Source organism: Colletotrichum jinshuiense, chromosome 7 (assembly GCF_051148585.1).
Source record: "Colletotrichum jinshuiense chromosome 7, complete sequence".
Lineage (NCBI taxonomy): Eukaryota > Fungi > Ascomycota > Sordariomycetes > Glomerellales > Glomerellaceae > Colletotrichum > Colletotrichum jinshuiense.
Window position 1 is genome coordinate 141,155 of NC_139314.1, and position 23,334 is coordinate 164,488.

Genomic DNA, 23,334 nt, shown 5'->3' on the forward strand with positions numbered 1-23,334 from the left:
ACCAATCCTACAAGTCGTCAACAAACGCTTTTTTGACCTAGCTCTGATGCCAGTACCTCCTTAAGAGACCTCAAGCCGCCAGCGGGCAGAAATTCAAATCCACCAGCGATATCCTCAACGCAGCCAAAGTTCTTCAGCAAGCCAAGTCAGCTGTCCCGACTTCCGTCATTAGCATTCTACGGGACGCCATTACGAAGCGAAAACATGTCTACAACATCTATCAGAAGCTTGGTGCCGATGACCATGGCCACGAAGCTTTTGTTCTCCGGTCTGCTTAATTAACACATCTCTGGCGAAAGAATTTGCGTAGACTAATACAGATGAATAGGCTTCAGGAGACACTCTCGGTCTTGACTCCATTGACAGAGGTTATGGAAGTTTACTCGACCGACGAACCGAAACGCGACAGACTTTCAATGTTTAACATTTTCACACACCTGCCGCTCATCGAAGACGACATTAACAACACCCATGCCGCTCCCACGTGCACCGACCACAAGCATCATGGTTCTCCGACTCCTTCGCCATTGGGCGAAACAAATATTACAAAGGCATCCGTACCATCTAATTTCAGGATCGAGGATGATTGGCTTTTCGAGGTGTTTGATGCCGCTTACTTCCTTGTAGTAAGGCTTACTTTCAAGGCGTCGATGTGGACAAAAACCGCTGACCAGGACTTAGGAACTCAATACTACGCACTCTCTGCTGAAAAAGTATTGGAAAGATGCTGCTCGAGGCAACATCCCTCTTTGCTTCGCGGGGTGGCTCACGGATTTCGCTTTCTACAACATGGCAAAGGGTATGCCACCCAGATTTGCCGAGGTGTGCATCTACATGTTTACCCAGCCCGAATTCGTTCGCAACTTGTTCAAAGAAGCTTTGGGCGTAGCCGAACCAGAGGTCTACATCTCCGAAGGAGCTCGATTGACCTTCCTTGCCGAGGCTATCAACGACTTTGGCGCAACCCTTCCAGACACCCCAAAGCCCAAACTCTTGGGTAAGACATATCTGTGCAACCACCCTAAATGCGCGTGCAAGTTCAGGACCGCAGATCTTCCCAAGGCAATCAATGATTCCAAAGGAGAAGGTCTACGTCAACATGAGAAGGACCAGGTTCAAACCATTTTCGACAATTTGCGCGACGACTTTGAAACAGGGCGGGCAATCGCTATGGTGGAGGACCTGAAACCATTGACGTGTGGATGCTTCACGCCGATATGCGAGTCTTTCTTCTTCGTTGCTAGAGACTTTCTCTCGCAAAGCGTGCCTCTAGCCTCGGCAAGACTCGTCTCGGCTCTCAATTTGTTTTTCTTGGCAGAGGAGGCTTTTCAAGTTTCAGACGCTGAGCTGATTCGCAGTCAATGTAGACTACAATCGCTCCGTCTTGCCATGGAAATCCAGGCCAGTATCCTTCCTGTCATGGAGGTAATGAATACAATGATTCAGGACAATGAAAGCGCTAAACGCTGGTACGACACGTTGCAATCGTTCCATCGGGGGCTTGGAGCGTATCTCCGCGAGAGAAAGTTTGATGTTTACCACACCTCGACTTGGACAGCCGGAAGTCACATAATGGAAATGCTCACACAAGCTTTTATATCCGGCTACAGGGTCAACTCGGACTGGGCAAGCATTTCAGCAACCCTTCATCTCTACAACGCCATGCGTCAATCGGTCGACGACACACCAAGAATTCCAGTCTTTGATGAGCTCTGCCAACTGTTTATCGAGAGCGTTTTTCGTGGAAGCCTGCCTAATCGGAACTTTTGCTCTGTATATCGTCGTGTCGTCTACCGCAGCAAGATCGACAAGGGCTCCGATTCATACGGCAAAATGGGCGTGTCCAGCCTGACGGCCGGATTAACACAGGTACCACAGGATTTGGAGGTTGACTGTTGGCTCGTTGACCACCACTTCTCCAATCACGACGGAGACGTTTGGTTTCAAGGTGCAGTTCATGGTATTTCAACCAAGTCAGGTTCGGAGGAACAAGTACGCCGCAAAGTCAAGGAGGCCCAGGCCAAACTCAGCCCTTCCGAATACATGGAAAAGTCCAAAGCCAGAGTGCTTCTGGAGCTCGAGGGACCGTATCCCATCGCCCGACTGAACTTCTTTGCGGTTTTCATGCTGTGCAGCAAGTTTCTCGACAATCTTGGCAATATTGGCAGACGATACGGATATGTTGACGAAATGGGCATGTTCCAAAGCAACCCACTGAAGCACAATTTGGTGGTTGGCCGTTGCGAGGCGGAGATGATGATGAATCGTATCGACGAAAGCTTTTGCGGGAGACAGGGGAAACGCAACTTGGCGCGAATGCTTCCTACTTGCGACGCCATCAAGGCATTCAATGAGGTTGACGCGAAATTGAGTCTGTCACAGTTGATGTGGAGCATCTGAGCTACAGCAGAACGAGTACATGAGCCGCCTGATTGAAGCTCACCCTGGTTATGAGGGGAAAGTCGAATGAGCCCGTGACTGGCCTGAAACCATTCTCGCTTTCCGCGAGCAGACTGATTTCATCGACAAGTAAAAGCTATGCTTGTCATGCATTGACCACTACCGCCTCAACTACAACTGGAGCAAGTGGTACTTATCAACGAGGGCAATACTGAAGCACTGGCTCAGTGATGTTGTTAAAGCCATTCAAGTATATAGACTGCTTCTCTCGCGTGTTTTAGAGCGCTGACTTCTACAAATGCAAAACTCAGTCAGGCAGAAAGTTATGAAACGTTGAAGGCCCCCGATCTGTAGTAGAAGTACTGTGATTATTTTCTGGTGCATCAGGCAATTACTCCACTGACAAGGTTAATTACAAAGGACCGTGGGCTACTCCAGTCAAGGGTGTTATCATGAGCGTTGCTGTTGGATCATACAACCAGAATACGAGCAGGGTTCAGCAGCAGCAAGCCGCGGTCGCAGCAGCAGAGCTTACAGATTCCACCTCCAGGATGCCAACGTATCTTCACTACCGCGGCTATTGCTGCCCAGGTTCTAACTTTCTATTCTATACACCGATTTACAGCTTCCAAATATACCACAGTGACATTCATCAAGGTTTTACCTATATAGTATTGTAGTAAAACTATTCAAGTTTTAAGTAACTTTTTAAAATTGAAGCTATTTATAAAAGTTTAAACTAAAAGGTAGATAATATAAGTATCACTTTTCTTTTGATTTATAGAAATAGATTTTTTTTAAAATCTTATTATATACCGCTTATATTAACCAATATAGTAAGTCTCTTTAAATGCTAGAAATGTTCATCTCTTTATAAAAGTGGCTAATATAGTATTCACTAGTACAACGTCTAAAGGCTGCTTTATTGCTATAACTCACCACCACGATAGCCTTGCTTGTGACTTGTGATATATTTCTCTACGTAGAAGAACTTTTTTTTACACTTCTAGCTCGTTCCTACTTAATCGTTACCCTAAAATGCGGAATTCTTCGTGAGCTGCATCTAATCCGTTTGCGAAACCCTCAGCGACCTTCAAGGCCCGGGCGCGCTCCTCCTCCACGCGTTCCCATGTCCATCCGCCGGCCACTGGCGGGAGCGAGGGTGAGACCGCGGCCACCACCGGAGTCTCCGTGTGTTTCTTGGAGGACTTCTGTCCCTTGTCCTTCTTCTTTGAATCCTTGTCCTTTGAATCCTTGTCCTTTGAGTCCTTGTCCTTTGAGTCCTTGTCCTTTGACTTTTTGTCCTTCTTAGACTTGCTCAAGGACTCCAATGAAGTGTTGTTTTCGATCCAATTCATGTTGGTGATCTCAGTACGAAGAGTTCCCGCTGCCTGTAGGAACTTCTCCTGCGAATCCTTGTCCTTTGACTTTTTGTCTTTCTTGGACTTACTCAAGGACTCGGACGAAGTGTTGTTTTCGACCCATTTCATGTTGGGAACCTCAGTACGGAGCACTCCCGCTGCCTTTAGGAATTTCTCTGGCGGCACTGTAAGGCGGCCTGCCTTGACGACGCACTTCGAAATGGCTGTCGCATAGACGCTAGGCGATCCAGAAGGCGCCTTGCCGTTTGCCGACTTCTTTCTTCTCTCAGCGAAGTGGGTGATGACGTAAATCCACTTGCGATCCCAGGTGAGAATTCTGCTGTGCATGTCGAAAGCTACACCGGGCTTGATCTCCTTCTTGAAGTTGCAAGAGGCGCTGGCGAGAAGCACCTGGACGCCATCCTTGTACTCCTTGTACAGTCCGCCACGGATGGCTTGAGAGCGAAGAGCGGCGAGGAGCTCCGTTCTGGCAACATCAAGGTCAGAGAAGTAAGTGCTGTTGGACTTGTGCAAGTTGTAGTCGGTCTCAAGCAGGGCCACACGAGAAGGGGTGACAACCGGCCGGAAAACGGAGCCTGGCCGGGAGTCAAAGTGAGTCTTGCTCGGGAACCAGATGCTGTAGAAGACACGGAACTGGGCTTATGTCAGATTGATGCCTTATTTCGGCGAGGGGTATGGGTGTGCTGTTGGAATGACTTACGTGCCACATGAACGGCAGTCTTTTCAGGTTGAGACACAGGGCGGCAGCTGCAAGGGCGGCAAGGCACGCTTTGCCCTTGTTCTTCGTGGCCCAGCGCTGCGTCTGTTCAAGGGCCCGCAGGAGCATCGGCTTTGCGGCCTTGAAGGCCGCGACGGCCCTCGCGCGCAACGTCGCCCCGAGTCCTTGGGGCTGAGCAGTTGTTGCCCATGGCAGAGTGTCTGTCGCCCGTTTGCGCAACATTGTGCCCTTTCCTCGACCGGGAGGTTAATGAGGCGACGACCAATTGACGCTCAGTGAAGGTTTGTAGTGGAATAACGGGACATGCCTCGGTCAAGTCAGGCGCAAACTCACCACCGGCGGAAGTCTGGGGCTGAAATGTGGTGTAAATGGCTCAATTCCTCTACGTCTAATTCCCTCTGGTGGTTGGGGATATCCCTGGCCTGTTACTTAGGTAATAATACAATACTACACTGTGGATATGGGACAGCCACGGTCCTTTCAGGTCCCTTCTGCACACCGCAAAACAAGTCAGCTGTTCACGGTGAAATGGCGGTCAGAGGCATTGCCACTGCTCAGGCACGATGCCCCAGGTGAGCGGTAAAGGCTCATGAGAGCGGAGCGGGATTCCATAGCACCCCTGTTGAAACGATTGTGGTTCGTCAATCCAGGCAGAGAAGCTCGCTTAGCAGAGGTGGGACCAATGTTTTGTTGGTGAACATGGGCAGAGTGGAATCCAGCCTCGGTGAAATTCAATAGCTTGGTGGGCTGAAGATTTCACTCAATTGAGCGTTCTGATAGGCTGCAAAATCCCGTCTCCGCTGGCGTCTTGGTGATACTGCAGCACCTTGGTGCCCTCACCCTCACCTCGATATCCTCACCAGGCCTTATTTAAACAGGACGCATGTGACGTACGTCCCTACTGCTGATGCCCAAAGTTTAGAGCGAAGAGTTCTTCAGGGAGAATGGCAACATACCCATCATCTCCATTAGCCTATACCAGCAAAAAACTCGATGCTGTCGTGGCTAGCGGAAACTAATCACCACTAGGATGTTATATCCCGCCATGAAATGCCCGCACTAAGGATACGCCATACTTGATTTCCAGAGCCTGTGCGATACTCGGCTGAAGACTTGAGATTTCAGCCCGTCGGTTCTCAACTTTGGATGGCGGTTGAGATGGGATAAAATTGAATCATGCCCGTCGTGCATTCATCGAAATGCTGGCAGGAACCAACCAAGTTACTAGGCATCCGAGGTTCACAACGAGAAACGATTGATGAACATGGCATTGATTTAATCGAGGCAAAGAAGAACGTGGTAAGCTACGGTGCTACGGGGTATCTCGGACGATATGACCGGGCCTGGAACGCCAAACAACAGTCGACTCGCAGAAAAAGGCAGGGAAAAAAAAAGGTATACTCATGACACAAGACAAGGAAGGCGAGCCCTCTGAACACGAAACAAGGCAATGTCGAGGGAAGAAAACACAACTATCGACAACGGCAAACCACCTAGGCACTTTAGAATCCACGACGGTGACACAACTTCATTCTCTGTCCGATTGACGCGCCCGCTTCTGGTCGCGCGACAGCAAGACGTGCAAAAGCCGCTACTATAACGACGCATATAGCTCCTACGATACGGCGGTGGTGTGGATCTGGGTCGCCGCAGAGGGAGAAGGGGGTTGCCAGGGTCGCGCGAGCTTGTCGAGGATCGCTTCAGGGATGCAAGCAGTGTATAGGGAACAGCACAATAGAGGCAAATCACACGACAGTCCCACGAACAGGCGTTTCAACCCGCAAAGTTCCAACACTTATCACCCGAGCGAGGCGGGCTTCGTACGTGGACCGGGCTGCCTGGCTGAAACGGGGTTTGTAGATGTGTTGTAGATTTTTGGCGCCTCGGGGGTGTGGGAGGCATCAAAGGAGACGCGGGGCGCCTCAAGAGCAACGGCAGTTATTGGGGTCGAGAAGATTGAGTAGGGGAGGAGCTCTTGGGGTTGCTTAAAGCGGGAGACAAGGGATTCACTACTCAAGAGGTTAGCGCAAGTTGGACCAGCCAAAAGCAACGGGAGGGATACAATGAGGCATAGCTGGGAAGCTGGGAAGGGCTCACATACGTTGACTTATCCCACGGGTTGGTGATGGAGGTCTTACGCAAATAGGTCAAAACACACTGCTTGGCGGCGACAGCGTGGCTTCTCGCCAGAGTCCTGGCCCATCGTTTGTACTGGGAAGGCGGTCCATGACGAACTGGGGCGATCGGGGGCGAAACAAGACGATGCTGGACTGGTGCTAAGCTGGCTGGCGGCGGCGTCAATATTAGCAGCGTCAGCATGGACGTCGGCACTGGGGTCCTTGGGTGTGGGATGCGGGGAGGTTTCCTTAGATCTTGCGCCGCATCTGGGTTTCCTTTCGGGCCGAGGAGGGGCAGACCTGGCGTTGCAACGCGGTCGCAGTTGCAACCGCGATCGCAGCCTCAATCGTCGTCAGGGATGTAGGGCCGACATCATGGTGTACAGGAGATGGAGAGGGCAGGCCGACAAAGGCAAGTCCGCCATGCTGTCGTTGTTGTTGGTTCAATGCGGCATTATTGATGTCGGATGGCGCAAAGGCCAACACGGGATGGACGCAATGTGAATATTCCAAGATTGGGGGCACCGGTGATGGGCGAAAGTCAACAAAGGCAAAGCCACACTTGGTGCCACCGTGTGGCTGTGCAGTCTCACTCCATTTGTTTTTCAGTGACATGCTTTCCACGTGACTGTCTTCCGCCTGATCCGACTGAAGCTGACAAAGCAAGACATCCGACAACGCTAGGTACGTATCTACACACCTATCACAGAACACATTGGTGAAGCGGGAGACGAGCTCCTGTGGGCTCTAGGCCCGTCCCCCAGCTTCACAAGTTGACTAGATACAAACGTGGTGTCAAAACATTTTATCGGGGCAATCACGAAACTGTCCTTCGTGTGGTACTTCAACTGTGGTACAAGTTCTGAATTCTATATGTGTATATTCTATGTGTAGAAGAGAAAGTATTAAAGTTAGCAGCAGCAGCAGTGGTGGAGATATTACTGCTGGCAAGCTTAGAGGTTGGACCTCTAGGTTCCGCTGCGGCGGCTGTTACCGCGGCCTGCTGCTGCTGGCTGCTCGCCTGTATTCTGGCCAATTACTCCAACAAGAACCCCGCACGTCAAGTACCCGTAGTCTAGTGGCACTTGATGGGATAAACTTCTTTTCTTGTATCGGTTGGCAACTGTCAACTAGCGCTGGCGCCGGCATTAAGATTAAGACCTAGTGCAACATTCAAACTTTTCCATAGTCAGTATACGCATCGATTAGGAATTTTTCTTACATACTCTGACGGTGCATGTGCAGATAATGCCCTCGCAGTCACTCGCGCTGCCAGTAACACGCCCAAGACGCTGACCAGCTTGGCAACTCGGCTCGGGATAGGCCTGGCATGCAATGCCCCAGACGTTGCTCAAAGACATCGCGCGACAGCCGCTTGAGGCTTGGCGGGGAAGAACAGAGGCTGAAGCTGTCTGAGAGAAGGCAAAAAGACCTAGGATGGCAAAGACTTTGGAGGACGTCATTTTGATTGTTCAAATAGATCTTGTTGAGGGCGAAAGTCTAGTAGATGTAAAAGATACCTTGGTACCATTTAATCGATAGAGATATATAAGCTTATATAGTTAAAATCTCAATATTGTTACGATAATTTCTAAGCATCGCCAGATAATAACACTTAGATTTTACTCCAACTTTAGCAAAAACGCTAATAAGTGGCACTATATGGGATATTTAGTCAGCTGGTTCTAGTAAATTGCGTGTACTATGTAAAAGTGGGAGTTCCAAAGTAACCGGGAAATAGGAGGTAGCGGTGATGCTATCGCCAGCAGGGGTTATTAGTTGACCCTACAGGCTGCTTAACAATCTACTTACTTGGGTGGAAATGATTGAGTATTCTCGGTTTCAGTTCGTATTTCTGTCAATTTTAGTGTGCTACAAGCTAATGAACTGGGGCTATCGGCGGGGTTCACGGACCACTGAACGGTCTACTTACTCAGGCAAAAATTAATGAATATTCTCGGTTTCGGTTTGTCTCCCTGTCAATGTCATTTTGTGTTTCAAGTTCCATTCGGGACCTAACGCAGTCTGGCCTGGCCTGACACTACTACTCTCGACATATGCTGCGTATGGCGGGAGTGCGTCGGCCTGGATATCGACGACCAGGGACGGCATCGTTGTTTCCCTCAGTGCAGTTGAGAAAAGTGGTTGTGAGCTTCTCCTCCGCCAGAGATATTCAGCTCTAGATGCCCAACATGGCTTGGCTCCTACCGTCCATGGCCTTAGTAAGGATATTGACCGAGTTGTCGCATCTGTCGACAGCTATTTTTGTAAGTTCTGGGTCTTCACTCTCACGCATCTTGCCACCTAGTTCGTCATTAAGACCTCCCGTTGCAAAGGCAGACGGGAACCAGAAGAGCCAGCACCAAAGGCGTAGTAGAGAGTCGGTGTTGCGGTCCCTTAGATTCTCCGAGCCGGAGTTGGTTGCATCCGACGCCGCCGGGTTGATTATCGAGTTGCTGTAGACTGATGCCATGAGTCGTACTTCATGGGTCCAGTTTTTAACCTAGTCAGGACCGGCTTGGATTATGCAGAGAGTGTCGGTCCGGATGTAGCGAAAGCCAAGCCGCTCTGTCATTTTGATGGCGTCGCGGAATGTAGCTGGCAGGGTGATGCGAGAGATCCCTTTGCACATTTCATTGTAGTTGTTGTTGGTCAAGGTGAAATGGTTAGCACTCTTTCCCCAACAATGACTCGGAGCGATGTAAGGCTCCGTCATCTTTGACTGGGTGGTCTCGATAAGGCGCACCGACCCACAAGCAATCTGTAACAACCTTGTTGAATAAGATTCAGGGCGTCGATCCTTTTGGCATCTGGAGTGTTCGCGGAGACAGCGATTCAACCAACTCTTTATAAGTTTGACCGTTTCAACACCGCCAGTGTTGGGGCAAGGCTTGTGTGAATCGCGAATCGAGCCTATCCGGTCCTCCTTGACTGGAAAGAAGGGCACAACGTTGCTAGTCTCACCAACTTGAAGTCGGATTTGCCAATATGCTGTGTCGCTGGGCCCAAGCGTGGGTTTCCGACTTCGACTACCGTGACAGATAATGGCCCTGCGACCGTGCCTTTCAAGGACTGGAGTTGTGGACAAAGAGAGCAAGCTAACTCTTTACCGATACTGACGACCTCGTCTGACCATTTCCCATGGCGTTTTGGGCTTGATCATAGGCGTCGAGATAATCTAATTTCCATTGTTTGACGAGGCAAGAGCGGTGAATCGCGAAATAAACTGCTCGCATATCTGACAGAATAATGCCTGACTGATCTCATCTGTATGCCGATGTGATGGTAAGTACCGATCACTGACAAACGAGTCGTTTTGTTCTACGCCGTTTTTGGTCTGCATTATGGTCTGAATCATTTCTGCGCGTCAGGTCGATTATGTAGTACCCTTTCCAACAGTCATCTTTCCACTATCTTTGTATCGCAAGTAACCTTTGGTGCAGAGAATATGGAAAAAGGCGGGCATAGAAAGTTACAAACATGCGGCATGCCCGCTTTCCAGGATGCCCAACGAGGAGCAGCAGAGCCATGCAGATTGGCTAAGCTCATCACAAGACGAAGAAAGCCATTCCCCGTGCGAACCACCTACTCCCCGGCCCTCTCGGGCAGGGCCGAAGACAAGATCCCACATCAGACGACACAGGGCCAGAAATTAACCAAATGGAGAAAGACAAAAAGGAGAAGGACCGGGAGGAGATGGGCGCCAAGCGACACACGCCAGGACCCTGCGGCCGCTGGAAGAAGGAGGGGAGCTCCCTGTCTCGTCATCCTCGTCCCGGATAAAGGAATACACGGCCGCTCTTGAGGAACGTTCGCGACTCCAGTTCGACACCAACACCCTGAGATCCTTATCTCTGGCATCTCGAAGTGACGGTGGTCGGGGACGATTGCGAATTTCTAGCATCGAAAGCATAATAATAGGAAGAGGGAACGCGCTTTTGAAGGTAGTCATTGGTAATGGATGTATTGTTATCAGCTCAAACGCATGCAGCTAGTCAAAGTAGGCTGCTTGTGTTCTGTCCTGCCATGCCACCCGTCATTGGCACCAGCTTGGTGCATAGTCCAAGTTGTGCGATGGGCCACATTGGATGACAGAAGCTTGGAGGCCTGATGTGTTGAGCACACAAGCAACGGTTATGTACGGCCTAGGTGACGTGTATACGCGCCAAAACCGTTGTGGCTGCTTTCGTCTCAGTTGACAAGTGCCGCGAAGTCGGTGAGCCCTGCAACACGCGATGTTTCACTGTTGCGATACTCCTCGTCACAATAAGAAACCACGAGACGCTAGCTTGCGATGATTTCTCAAGTAGCCCATCTTTTCCCATGCTCGCCCCGATCATCAATTGCAGTTACCGGGGTGCTACATCTCCACATCAAATAGATGTAAGAACCTCAGAGTACAGAGTTTATCAAACGTAATCGCTCATAATCATGGCCTCAACAACGTTCCGAGAACAGGAAGTTATCGCTGGAATGTATAACGTATCACAAGCGCAGTTACCCCCATCAGTACTCAACTACAGCTGAACCAAGCTGTAAGCGCAGGTATCAAATTGTTCTTCAAATCACTCACTGATTGGGTACTGCTAGATGTACGTTGACCAGTATGGCACCAACATAGGAAGATGCTCCCTGCGAGGGTCACCTTGCCAGACGCACTACTAGGCAATCGTCTAATTACGATTGCAGTTACGGCCCCGAAGTAGTAGTGAGTGAGCGATAATGAGTGAGCCTTGATTTGGTTTAATGGCTACTTATTAATGATGCAGAGCGAATCGGATCTATTGAGGCTCTTCTTTTCTTCTCCAAATTTCCATGTTTCTGGCTTTCAGACTTTCAACTCGCACACGTTTCCCATATATTGACTTGGTATATGATGCAATAAACGGCTTAATTCACCGTGCTCCAGGGGCGACCAAGGTACATGTGTATTGGTCGATGAGGTGCCAATCGTGGATAGCAGCTCGTGCGCCCGTAGCCGCCAGACCAGGCCCGGTAATTCCTCGGTGGCTTGATGTCGGGTTCGTCCATGCCCGCTCCGTGCCGCTCCGAGAACCTCGGGAGCTTGTGCCCGGAATCGATCCGGACACGTTTTCCCCTCGCCCTTGATACTTTTCCCTCCCTCCCTCCACTGTGGTGCCATCTCGAGCCTTCGACGACGACAATACGCGAGGATCTGGCATCATGATGTTGCTGCATTCATGACCTATTAACCATTATGCCTTCCTTCCACCCGGCCAAAGCCCGTCCTACCCAAGTTAATGAAGCTCTTATAAGTGACCACCTAGAATTTTTGTGGCTTTATATGTCTGGATTGAGAAAAACAGCCGGGATTTTTGTCACCACAGTGTGAATGAGATGTACAAAATATGCAAGCCATGACCAACATGCTGAATTTACCTTGAGACTCCTGAATTGTGTATCTAATTCTCTAATTATAGGCTAGCCTAGTCTTAATGCTTTTGGATAATAAGGTCGAGGACCTGCCTGCCAATGCTCACCCTCAGAATCAGGAAGGCCGTCTTCAGAGTCGTCATACTTAATAGACATGAACTTGCCAGGATGGTATTTAGCAATCCGCAATTCCGCGAGCATTCTTTTATCAATATCCTTCAAGTAGTAGTTGACGGGAACCCCGGAATTGCCCTCTGCAGCCTTTTTCAAATAGTCCTCAAGAGCTGTCATCATCGAGTTGACGTCAAGGGGGTTGCTTTTGTCGTCGCAAACAGTAGACAGAACGCCTAAGGAGGCCTCAATGGCCTTCCCTTTCATCTCAGAAGCTTGGTCACAAGTTCGTGACCATTCGGGCATCGATTGCCGTCCAGACGCGGTCGCATTCTGCATGGCAGCAGCTGCTTTCTTGTTGGCCTCTAGGTCAAAGTTTGCAAATTTCTCCGCCGCGATTGAGACCTCATCGGCGGCCTTCGACGGGTCCATACCCATCGTCAGTACCGCCACACGAGACTGGATGTTGTGCTGACTGAGGAGATTCTTCACGTCGCTGGCAAACTTCCGATCCAGGCCGACTTTGCCCTCAGCTCTGGCAAACCAGGAACCTGCTTCCATTGCGCGTTGCAGAGACAAACATGCGCCCTCCAATGACTCTGAAACAGAGGTGTCTGTCGAGTTTTGGACGTGCACCATGCCAACAAAGCTTGATCCAAAAGTAGTGCCGGAGACGATGGAAAACTTTTGCCCATCTTGGCGACTCTCGTCCTTGGCACATTTCATCATGCTTGAGCTACTTGTTGTATCTAGCTCCTTTCCAGGAAAGAGCTGATTCCACACCTTGATGGCTTTATCACCGTGCAAGACAAATGGAGCCACGACGGATGCGTTCTTGTGCTTGCAGCTCATAGACAGCACGAGCGTGCCTTGAACGTTGTGTGAGCTTAGGTGACGGCTGACCTGGTTTGACGCTGCAGTGCCAAGCTTCATGGACTGGCTGGCCCCGAAGACGCTGCTGGCCGCTTGAGAGACGTATGAGCCAATTTGCGCGCTGTACGCCGCTGAATTCTGGGAGTTTGCGTTGAACGCAAAGTACTGCACATCCGTGTCCATGCTATCAGCCGCAAGGGGCAACATCTTCACATCGCTGCTTAGATAGTCTACAGGACTTTCAAACTGCTTGTGAGCAGAAGAAATGTTCTTTCGCAGTGTTATGATCTGAGGTTCGGCAGCCGTCTTGGCGATTTCATGATCAGTCGCGGCTTGCGCAATTGATTTATTTAGCTTTTCCAGCTCAGCGTCTAGTCCATCCGTCCTGGCACCAAGATTCTTGAGCTCAGTTTTGGTCGTGGTCAGACTTTTCTTGGAAGAGTTGAGAGAGTTGAGCTTATCCCGGGCAGCATCCACATGCGATTGAATTTTTGCAATGGCTTCGACATTTCGTAGTGTATTTTCGTCGACAACACTCCATAGAGTGAGGGCGGGATCATAGGGAATAGATGAAGGCATAATTTCAGATTGGTTGAGCAAGAGATAAAATAAGAGAGAACGAGTAGGATTATAGGCCTCGAAATTGCTAACTACAAGTTCGAGAAGTTTGTAGATAAGACTTGGGAAAGATGTGACCTTGGGTAAAGGAGCCAGGACGTAGGTATTATATCTATAAAATAATTGAGTTTTCTATAGCGCGAAAAACTTAATTACTTCTGACGTGTAGCAGACGTCGTTTTGATTAAGGTTTACTCATAAAGCGAGGTAAATAATTTCGGCCAACCATACAAAAGCAATTCTAGATGGAAGCATTAAGTCATACTGTACTAGTTTAGGGCTTAAAGCTACTTAAGCTAGGAGAATTTATATATCTTAGGTTAGAGCGGTTCCGGTGGTGTTTATTCTTCAGCTTAAAAGTTGCTTTGTGCTGCTGTACCCCTTACCCTAATGCGTAGGCTGGTCTATGGCTAGTGTGGTTTACAACAGGCGTGGCGGCAATCGTGTATTTTTAACCCCTGTTAACCTTAACCTCTTCTTAAGTATTACAGAGTGCTTGATGGCTGCTGGAGTCAGTACGTGGTCTATTAACCTTTTGATGAAGCTTCCCGCAAAGTCTTCGTGCGCTGCTAAGAAATACGAAGATAAGATACTAGTATTTGCCGCATTAGGGTAGCTTCTCCTTTATGGAGTAGGAAATACACCACACTGGCGTTGTAACCCTGTTACTCATATGCTTGGCCTAATCAACTCAGAGATTGTTGCAGCTGCTGAGACGAGATTTGTCGAGTGCTTCTAGAAAGTGAGCCATGCGTTTCCCCGCTTTTGACGGCCTTCACAGTCTCAACGGTTGTCTCGACACGTTGTTGTTGGCCAACTCCAAGATCGTCCTACAGCTTTGTGATGGTCTGAATTCTCTAAGCGAGGCCAAACGTGCCAGGCGGCTATCCTTGGGTTCGCTTTCGCACTCCATTTGACCGAGGAATTTGGCATTCATTCGTGTGTTATATCAAACACGGGGATCATTGCACAGCGCAACCACATGTTATAGTTGAGAAGTCGAGCAATCAAGTTCACTGAACGAATGCAGCACGGCTGGAGGCACCGGCACGCTGGAAAAACAATGTCTCTAGCTTTGAGGGCGGCAACCGTCAGCTACATGGGCCAGGCTGCTCGTCTTCGGTCCACGAGGTCTCACTTTTGCCCTTGCGTGGTAGTGGTTGCTGACGACAGAACCAGCGGCAATTGCATCTTTTCGAAACGGGCGTTCATGAATCCAGCATTATTTTAGCTGGTGAGGTTGATGAATGCATGTCGACGAAGTTAACGTAAACGGGCCCGGGTCTTTCCCGCTCTCATTCCTGAACTATTACCCATCAATTCACACATGCCCTCATCGCTTGCCTTCGTGAAGATGCCGTTTCAGCCACAAGGTTGTCATGGTATCATGACTTTCAACTTGCTTGCTGTTGTGGTCTGTGCGATTGTATTCCAGGGTGCGGGGAGTCTCATTGCGAATAAGATTCCAGAACCAAATCTTATTATGTTCTAGCTGAGACGAACCCGTGGTTGATGTCTTAAGCCCTTCAATTTACCCCCATTCCACAGAATGGCTTGATAATATGGTTCAAAGCAATGAACTGCCGTATGAATCTTCATTCGTCGGTATTGCGCAATCCTTTAGGGTTAGAGCCTTCGGGAACAGGGACTAGAGGCGGGAGCTGAAGATGAGCCGCGTGTGTGGTGATCCCCCGCGTCCAAAGGAGGAACGTGTGCTCAAAAGAACGCCCAGCTGGCGAGGGCAATCCATTGGCTGCAGTCCAGAACACCAGTTGTGCCTTCAAACGGGAGGGGTGGAGAAAAAGCCATCTATGCTACGTGTCGGTTGCGATGTGCCGTCCAAAATATCGTGCGAGACGATCCATCTTTCAACCATGGGCGGAGGGCGAATTCATGAAAACAGGCTCATTCCTAGGGCCGAAACATTGGAAACATTGCTGGCTGAAATACCAGCCAAACAAACTTCCCTCAACGAGCTACAGTGTTTAGGCATCCTTTCATTTGCATTCTCTGATTGAAGCGTCATTGAGGCGGCTTTTGACGAATTCAGCGACAGTGTTTGTTGTGGTTTGTCAGCCTGAGAGGTCGTCGACAGCATCTTCTCACCCGTACTTATTGTGAAGACAGGCCCTCTTTAACGTTCATCTTCCATATCGTATAAGAAGTAGAGTGATCTCCGCATCGAAAGGCCTTACCATGACTCTCATCGACTCAATCACAAGTCTGCCATTCCGCAAACCTACTCAAAGCCCTCAAGAACCTTCACTTTCGTTGACCTCAACCTCATCTGATACCATGGCCTCTCTTATTCCCGTCAAGGAGTCCGATGTCTCCATCGTCTACAACTCCAACACCCGCGAGCTCGTTCTCGCCGCCAAGGGCGAGATTCCCAAAGTTTTCTTGACCCCCTTTTTCAAGCAGGAGTCTGTCCTCAACACTGGTCTTACCTTCTCCATCCGCGCTTTTGCTGGTGGGTTTCCCCCTCAAAAGGGCGAGAAGTCCTTCGAAATCAATCACTCGGTGCACATCAACCTCCCCCTGCCGCACTTCAACAACAAAAGCGTCCTGATCGAGACCGCCAGCGGCAACTTTAACGTCGAGATCAAGTACACTGGTTTCGGGCCTGGCCCCGTCATCCGTGGGGACAACGGCGGCAAGGAGGAGGGTACCACCTTCCAAGACGTCCTGCCGCCGATTAAGAGGTTCCTCCCTGCCGACCAGCCCCTGCGCATCACTGCGAATATTCCCAAGGTTGAGCCCCCCAGCCGTGTTGACATCGAGCCGTCCTACAACCCTAAATTCCTCGAATTGATCCATTCGACGGTCCAAGAGGGAAGCATTTCCTGGACTTTCAAGTGGAAGGAACTTCCCACTGAGGAGGGCGCCAACCCCCAGCTGATCGACATCACCACTCACCAATACAATGGCTTTGTCGGCCCTGCCGCCCGTAACTACATCACCATTCAGGGCTACGTTGTCCACTTCGTCGTTTTCGAGAAGAAGTAAGGGTAGCCACATCCGGTCTCTAAGTGGCCTTTTCAATGGAATTCACATGTCTACTTAGGAATACCAATGTAGTTTGTGGTGGGGATGTCGTTGAAGATGGCTGGCATGTTGTGTGAACCTAAGGTGGAGAGCAGTTCTAATTCTACAAATTGGAATCCAAATTAGATCCAACTTAGATCTCGTTATCTACTTGAATACATTTCCTTTGTGCTTTTAAAACCCTTTTAACTTAAAACCTAAAACCTAAAACCATAGGCAATCTAGTTCTAAAAGACCTAAACGTAAGAAATCCAGTCTTAAGAAATCAAATCCTAAGCAATCTAGTACTAAAAGTCCAGACCTAAAAATATAATCCCAAGAAATCCAGTCCTAGTGTATAAGATATACCTAGGTATCAACAATTTAGTCCTTAAGTATAGGCTACATCACGACGTTTACATAGCAAATTGGGTTCTAATTCCTGCCAAATGGTACTTAGGTCTGTATAAAATTAATCACATTCGTGATTGACGAATAGCTACTACGGTATGGACTATGGAATGTAAATCGGTCAAGCCTTGCAGTCAAATAATACCAGCTGTGATGCGTCAGATGCTCCGAGCAATGATGCATCGCAATGAGTACATGTAGTGGAGGATCCAGCTCGGAAGACTCCAGTCTAGTACATGTACCGGAAGCTCCTGTTCTCAAAGTCGGTCAAGTCCTCCAGCACCGCCGCGTCATTCGCCTCGGGAGGAGAGCCGCTCTGCTCAGCATCACGCATCTTGTTCCTGCGGATGAGGAGCAGCCTCAGGGCAATGGCAATAGCCACTTGAGCTGCAATGCAGCCAATGATGAGCTTGCAGCCGGTCTGGTAGATGGGGGCCTCGGAGCCGATGAAGCCGTGGGGCCCAATGATGTTGCCAATGCAGTAGGCGAGGAAAACAACGGCGGTGGCTGTGGTCCTCTTGGTGTAGCCACCGACGTTGGAGGCGGGCATTTGGAGAGCGACGATGAGGGCACCGGTAAAAGAAGAGCACTGAAATCGTGTTAGCAAATTCGGCCAAAAGTTGGATCATTCCAGACAATAATGACAGAATGTGACATGCCATGTAGTAGCCGGCCAGAAGACCGCCCTTCTGGGAGCGAGGAAGTTGCCAAAACAGGACGACAGCGATCAGTGTCGGTAGCAGCCAGATGATCATGACGTATGTCCGGACGTTCTTCATGCGAGATGCCATGAATGGGCCAGTGAACATATAGATAGCCGTGAATGCACCGTACGGGATGCCATATGCAGTCGTGAGGAGGGCATCATGGGTGAATCCTTTGACGATAAGCTTGACAAAGTTTGCGATGCCGCCGTTGATGATCTCGTTGAACAGCACAAACCAAAAGAGAAGCCAGACCTGGCCGTCACGGAAGACTTCCTTGACCTGTTTCATTCTGATCTTGCTGTTGAAGACACCACCACGGGCGCGTGCGTTCTGGGCAATGAGCATGGCGCGCTCCTCGATGGTGAAGCGCTTGGCGGTCAGAATGTTGTCGGGCATGAAGAGGTAGAGAATGACGCCCCAGATAATGGTTAGACCGCCGCAGACAATGTAGATGATGCGCCAGACGTCCCATCCCTTGGCCTGACCGACTCCGTAAAAGAGCACGCCGCCGGTCATGCTGCCAATGCCGTTGAAGCAGTAGAAGAGACCGGCGCGCGCAGGCTGCTTCCCGCGGTCGAACCATTGCGAAACAATGAGCATGAAGGCTGGAGTGATGACCGATTCAAAGACACCGAGTAGGAACCGGCAAATGGCGAGCCCGGTGAAATTTTGCGCGGCGGCTGTGCAGAGGAGAATCGTGCCCCAGCTGAGGACGAATGCCGCGACAATCTTGCCGGTTGGGTAGTGCTGGGCAATGTACGATGCGGGCCATTCAGCCGCTAGGTAAGCAAACTGCGCAAATTTAAAGTCAGGGGTCGTTCTTTAAACCCAGGAGAATGTGATCTCAAGTCCAGGATATCCAATGCCTAAAGAACAAGGGGCCTGAATCATCGTACGACTTACGTAGAAAATGGACGCCATCCAGCTGTATTCGTCGCTCGTCATGCCGGTGGAAGTGAAGAGATCGAAGACGGCAGAGTAGCTGAGGGCCTGCTTGTCGATATATTGGAGGAGGTAGGTTCCGCAAAGAAGGGGCATCAGTTGCCAGTCGATCTTGCGGCGTAGCCTCTTCAAGGCGGCTTCGTCGCTCATAAGCGCCTCGAGACTCGTATTGGGGATGCCATGCTCGTGAAGAAACAGTTGAGCCTCGTCGAGGTTGGTGGTCACCCCGATCTTCGTGTCATCAATGGCCTCACAGTCGCCGTTGACGTTGGACTGGGCCTTTATGCAGTCGTCCTGAGCCTTCTTGTCGTCCATGGCCGTGAGCTTGTGGGTCTTCTCGTTGTTGACGATGTCAGCCATGGTGACCTTCCTGGCTGGTGGCGGCGCGAGAATGAATGTAAACTTTAGTGGTGCTGAAGCGCTCGACTTAGCTCAAGGGCAGATTGACCTTCAGCTGCCTTGTTGAAACTTTTGGAAGCAAGCCACATCCACAACTTAAATACACGAGACCGTACTTTTGCGGTACGGCGTAAGTACGTATCCGCAGGAGTTATCGTTGAACAAGATAACCGGACAAGGTCTCCGATGCCTTCCCATCCCGTCTCCCACCAGGGACTCGGGTCCCAAAAGTAGGGCCAGTACTCATCTCGGGGGACATGACCATGATCCCGGCCTAGCTGGGCCCTAGTCAGTTTTACCCCAGACTGGCGTATCGTTGATTTCTCATCATCCCCCGCCTTGAAGGCCTTGTGCGCGAGATTCTCGCCAACATGAACCGGTTGGTAACTACGTTCGTGGGCCGATGTCGAATTATGGCTAATGTTGAGGCATGCTGGGTTGTGTTGACCCCGAAATAGTTGAGATTGCTTCCTGCGACCAGAGTCTGCTAGACTTTGGGCCTGGAGTGGCCGTTTTCATGCGGTTCAAGGAGCTCGTCCAGTCTGTCCTTCACTTGCTTCCTTCAGCACTGTCAGTCTCGGCTCGGTGGATAGTTGATTAAGCTTCGTCGCCATTTAGCTATCCGTCACGTGTCGTAAGACTACGAGTAAGGTGTTTTATACTGAGGTAAACATGATTGCACTCCTCCGCAAGTTCATGCAGCTCCTCCTTGCTCATTGAGCACATATCGCGCGGGCTGGACAGGCCAGTAAGCTTCTTGATGAGGCAATCCTCATTCACCAAAGTGCCCACATCAATGATGCATCCATCCAGCGCAATCTAGCATCAGAGAAGCATACCCAGGTTAGTATCTGACGTTTGCCATGGCAAATGGAACATTCAAGATTTACCCATCTTGCAACAAGCTTCCATAAAATCCGCGGCGAGCGAGCTACTGAACCGCTCCATATTGGGCTCGCTCGCCTCGCCTAATCCGTATTTACGTGGCGAATATGTCAGCCATCTGCTCGCACCAAGTTGAAAGATAATTGCGAGGAGGTGTTGATGTAGTCTGCCGACGAGCTCCGCGACCGCATTTGATCCATCCGTTGTCGGATGCAGCGTTGTCTTGGGGCTTCTCAACAATCAACTTTGCCGCGGACAATAACGCATCGCAATAAGGATCATGATCCGAGACAGCAATTGCTGTTTCGCCATCTTGTCCGCTTTACCTATCGTATTGATAAGTTCGGAGTTCGTCGGAGTTGATAGGATTCGATCGGGAACCACCTGCAAGATGGCTCAGACTACGATAAGGGAACCTGGAAATCTGCAACATGCTCACTCTAGGACCCAAATCATGGCGCCGACTATCAATCCCTTCGATTAAAGAAACGGATTCATGTTAATTAGCGTCGTCATGGCTGGAATGATGATCCGAACAGAGCGGTTCATGGTTCCGAGATCTGGTCACCACTCTAGAGAGCTGGAGAGGCAGTAAGGGTTCGGGGACCATCTGTGGAGATAGGCACATCCCGGGCTCGAAGGAATTCTGGCCTACACGGCAGCTCTGGGTAGTATCGGACCGTCGTCGGTTGTTGGTGATATTTCGTTCTACTACTTTCCGAGTTTCGCGGGCGGAGTCACGTTGCCGGCGCCAGGGCCCACGAGCAGCTGAGCTGGAGCTCGGGAGTGAATGCCGATAAAATAGTCCCTTGACTCCGATCCCTCGCCGGTCGTTATAATACTAAAGCCTCAGAACAGCCGAGCTATAAGACTGCCTCTCTGATGAAATGTTGCGCCGATCATGCCACCTGAGTAACAACTATCATGGCTACTAAACTATCTGGACCACACAGGACCAAAACTCCCGGCCCATCCAGCACGACCACGCCGAGAATTTTCGCAATGATCCCAGTTTTGCTGGCTGCTCTGCTGTTCTACTTCCCAAATGCAAGGCAGCACCTCCTCAGCAGCCATGACGCCCATCCGACAGTTACGATCAAGCAGGGAATAGTCGTCGGCAAGCTTCTCGATGATGGCAAGATTCCTGCGCCCGTCGAAGGTTTCCTTGGCATCCGCTACGCACTGCCCCCCATCAACGATCTGAGGTTCAGGCCTGCCGTGCCTGTGCCGGAAGGCAATGGCACTTTTGAGGCATTCTACATGGGGCCCAGGTGAGTGCATGAACCCATCAAAAGCACATGCTGAGGACATAAGATTGACTGAGACCTGGAAGATGTCCCGGAAAACAGATGGTCCCGTTCTTAGAGGATCCTCTACTCGGACCTGACGTAGAATCCGAGGACTGTTTGACCATTAACGTCTTCAGGCCGTACGGTCACGATACGTCGAGGGCAAAGCTGCCCGTGTCAGTGCTCATCCCCGGCGGCGCCTTTAATCGCGGCGCAGCAAGGATGCACAACACATACACCATGCTGGCTCATTCACCGGAGCCTTTCGTCGCTGTCAGCATGCAGTATCGTATAGGTGTATTTGGTGGGCTCAACACTGAGCTCACTGAAAAGGAGGGTCTTCTAAATCTTGGCCTGCGAGACATGTACGCCGCTCTCGAGTGGGTGCAGGAAAATATTGCCAACTTCGGCGGCAACCCGGACGATGTGACAATCATGGGCCTCAGCGCAGCTGCGCATGGTGTAAGTGCTACTGTCCACATTGTTGCTGCCCAGTTGATGAACCACCAGGACTGACACAGCTCAGATTGGACACCTCATCATGGACGTCAAGCAGTCGAAGAAGCTCTTCCACAAAGCCATCATGGACAGCGGCGCACATACCGCCAGGACTGTCCATCCGCCCTCCCTACGCTCAACACACAGCACTTCCGGAACTTTCTGGATCTTACACCGTGCGGTCACTACAGGGACCTTCGCGACCCCGATATCCTGGGATGTTTGCGAGCCTTGTCTTCCGAGACAGTTGACAGGGCTGGCAAAGATGTCTTTGCGCGATCCGAGCCCTCGGTCCGCTGGGCATGGCAGCCCGTCCTGGACGGTCAGATCATCTCACGTCGACCTCTCGATGCCTGGAAGTCGGGCAACTGGAACAAAGTGCCCATACTGACTGGTTCCACCCACAACGAGGGCGCCAACTACGTGCCCAAGACCGCAAACGCTTCGACAGATTTCATCGACTTCTTCAGCACGCTGCTCCCTCACCTCACCAAGGCAGAGCTGGCAGAGCTGGAAGCGTTGTATCCCGATCCTGCGACGGATCCAACCTCACCCTATGCGGACCAAATGCTCGCCAAGCTCGGTGCGGGAGCTCAATACCGCCGCATCGAGGCCGCCTACGGACACTACGCGTACACATGCCCGGTCCGCCAGACGGCCATTTGGGGCTCCAGCAACTCGCCGCCAGACCCCCCTGTATTCCTGTATCACTGGGCCCTGAACAGGACGGCGCTTCTGGGGGCCGTCCACGGCGACCAGATGCGATATCAGACGTATAACCCGGAAGTGCGAGGGATTTCCGCCGCACAAGACGAGGTCTCGGGCAAGTTCCACGCGTACTGCGTTAGCTTCATCACCAAGGGAGACCCTTCTGCGGTGAAGAAGGGCAAGTTTGCCGCGAGGGAGGAGTGGACGCCTTGGAAGGATGGCAGACCCTCGACCATGGTGCTTGGTGAAGGGAACGACGAAAGGGCTGGCGGGACCGGCAAGGGAACAGCAGCCCAGATGCAGGACTATAGGTGGGGAGAGGAGCCGTGTAACTTTTGGTGGAGAGTTTCAGAGAGGTGGGAGGACTAGAGCTCTCCGGCGGTATCCGTCAGGGCGTGGTCATGTTGCTGGCCGTCCGGGGAATTCCAGATACACATGTTTCCTTAAGCTCGATGCAAATTATGCTTTGGCGACTTAAGCTTGGAACAGCTGACAACTAGAAGCCGCTTAACCTTAAGTCAACGTCTCGGGGATGGACTGAATCGCTACTCATGACATATGCAAGTTGAATATAACTAGGTAATGGGCTGATCTTGCAATGGCATCTCGGAGGCTCAATATTCTCGATCAAGGCTCCATCTATTCTTCAGATGAGATTCCGAAAGCCCAATCACTGCAGATACGGGCGAGCATTCATAGCATTTCCAATGACTTGCGTGCTTTTGATATCATCATATCAGTGCCCGGATGAAAGAAGTTCGGGATGGATGATTGAGGTGAGGGAGGGGGATAGGTTGCACCGTCCAGCTAAGAAAACAAAACCACATGTGCATCTCCCGTGGATGAGATGGTCAGATC

At 50.6% G+C, this 23,334-nt stretch overlaps 7 protein-coding genes across 7 annotated transcripts; 3 read left to right on the top strand and 4 right to left on the bottom strand.

Annotated features, from left to right (window-relative positions):
• Positions 1-416: 416 nt before the first annotated feature.
• Positions 417-2,400, top strand: EsH8_VII_000041 (uncharacterized protein; the record flags this gene model as incomplete). The annotated part of the gene is made up of 2 exons (XM_083270174.1): positions 417-626; positions 682-2,400. 2 exons carry the CDS (start codon positions 417-419, stop codon positions 2,398-2,400), a joined length of 1,929 nt encoding a protein of 642 aa, XP_083127731.1.
• Positions 2,401-3,428: 1,028 nt separating this feature from the next.
• Positions 3,429-4,722, bottom strand: EsH8_VII_000042 (acyl-CoA thioesterase; the record flags this gene model as incomplete). The annotated part of the gene is made up of 2 exons (XM_083270175.1): positions 3,429-4,415; positions 4,483-4,722. 2 exons carry the CDS (start codon positions 4,720-4,722, stop codon positions 3,429-3,431), a joined length of 1,227 nt encoding a protein of 408 aa, XP_083127732.1.
• A 1,576-nt stretch (positions 4,723-6,298) lies between these two features.
• EsH8_VII_000043 (uncharacterized protein) lies at positions 6,299-6,819 on the bottom strand (the record flags this gene model as incomplete). Its single annotated transcript, XM_083270176.1, has 2 exons — positions 6,299-6,509; positions 6,602-6,819. The coding sequence occupies 2 exons, from the start codon at positions 6,817-6,819 to the stop codon at positions 6,299-6,301; spliced, it is 429 nt and encodes a 142-aa protein (XP_083127733.1).
• A 5,240-nt stretch (positions 6,820-12,059) lies between these two features.
• EsH8_VII_000044 (uncharacterized protein) lies at positions 12,060-13,574 on the bottom strand (the record flags this gene model as incomplete). Its single annotated transcript, XM_083270177.1, has 1 exon — positions 12,060-13,574. The coding sequence occupies one exon, from the start codon at positions 13,572-13,574 to the stop codon at positions 12,060-12,062; it is 1,515 nt and encodes a 504-aa protein (XP_083127734.1).
• Positions 13,575-15,908: 2,334 nt separating this feature from the next.
• EsH8_VII_000045 (uncharacterized protein) lies at positions 15,909-16,619 on the top strand (the record flags this gene model as incomplete). The annotated part of the gene is made up of 1 exon (XM_083270178.1): positions 15,909-16,619. The coding sequence occupies one exon, from the start codon at positions 15,909-15,911 to the stop codon at positions 16,617-16,619; it is 711 nt and encodes a 236-aa protein (XP_083127735.1).
• Positions 16,620-17,277: 658 nt separating this feature from the next.
• On the bottom strand, positions 17,278-19,057 carry EsH8_VII_000046 (uncharacterized protein; the record flags this gene model as incomplete). Its single annotated transcript, XM_083270179.1, has 3 exons — positions 17,278-17,637; positions 17,768-18,547; positions 18,659-19,057. 3 exons carry the CDS (start codon positions 19,055-19,057, stop codon positions 17,278-17,280), a joined length of 1,539 nt encoding a protein of 512 aa, XP_083127736.1.
• A 1,926-nt stretch (positions 19,058-20,983) lies between these two features.
• On the top strand, positions 20,984-22,845 carry EsH8_VII_000047 (uncharacterized protein; the record flags this gene model as incomplete). The annotated part of the gene is made up of 3 exons (XM_083270180.1): positions 20,984-21,252; positions 21,315-21,732; positions 21,862-22,845. 3 exons carry the CDS (start codon positions 20,984-20,986, stop codon positions 22,843-22,845), a joined length of 1,671 nt encoding a protein of 556 aa, XP_083127737.1.
• Positions 22,846-23,334: the final 489 nt, after the last annotated feature.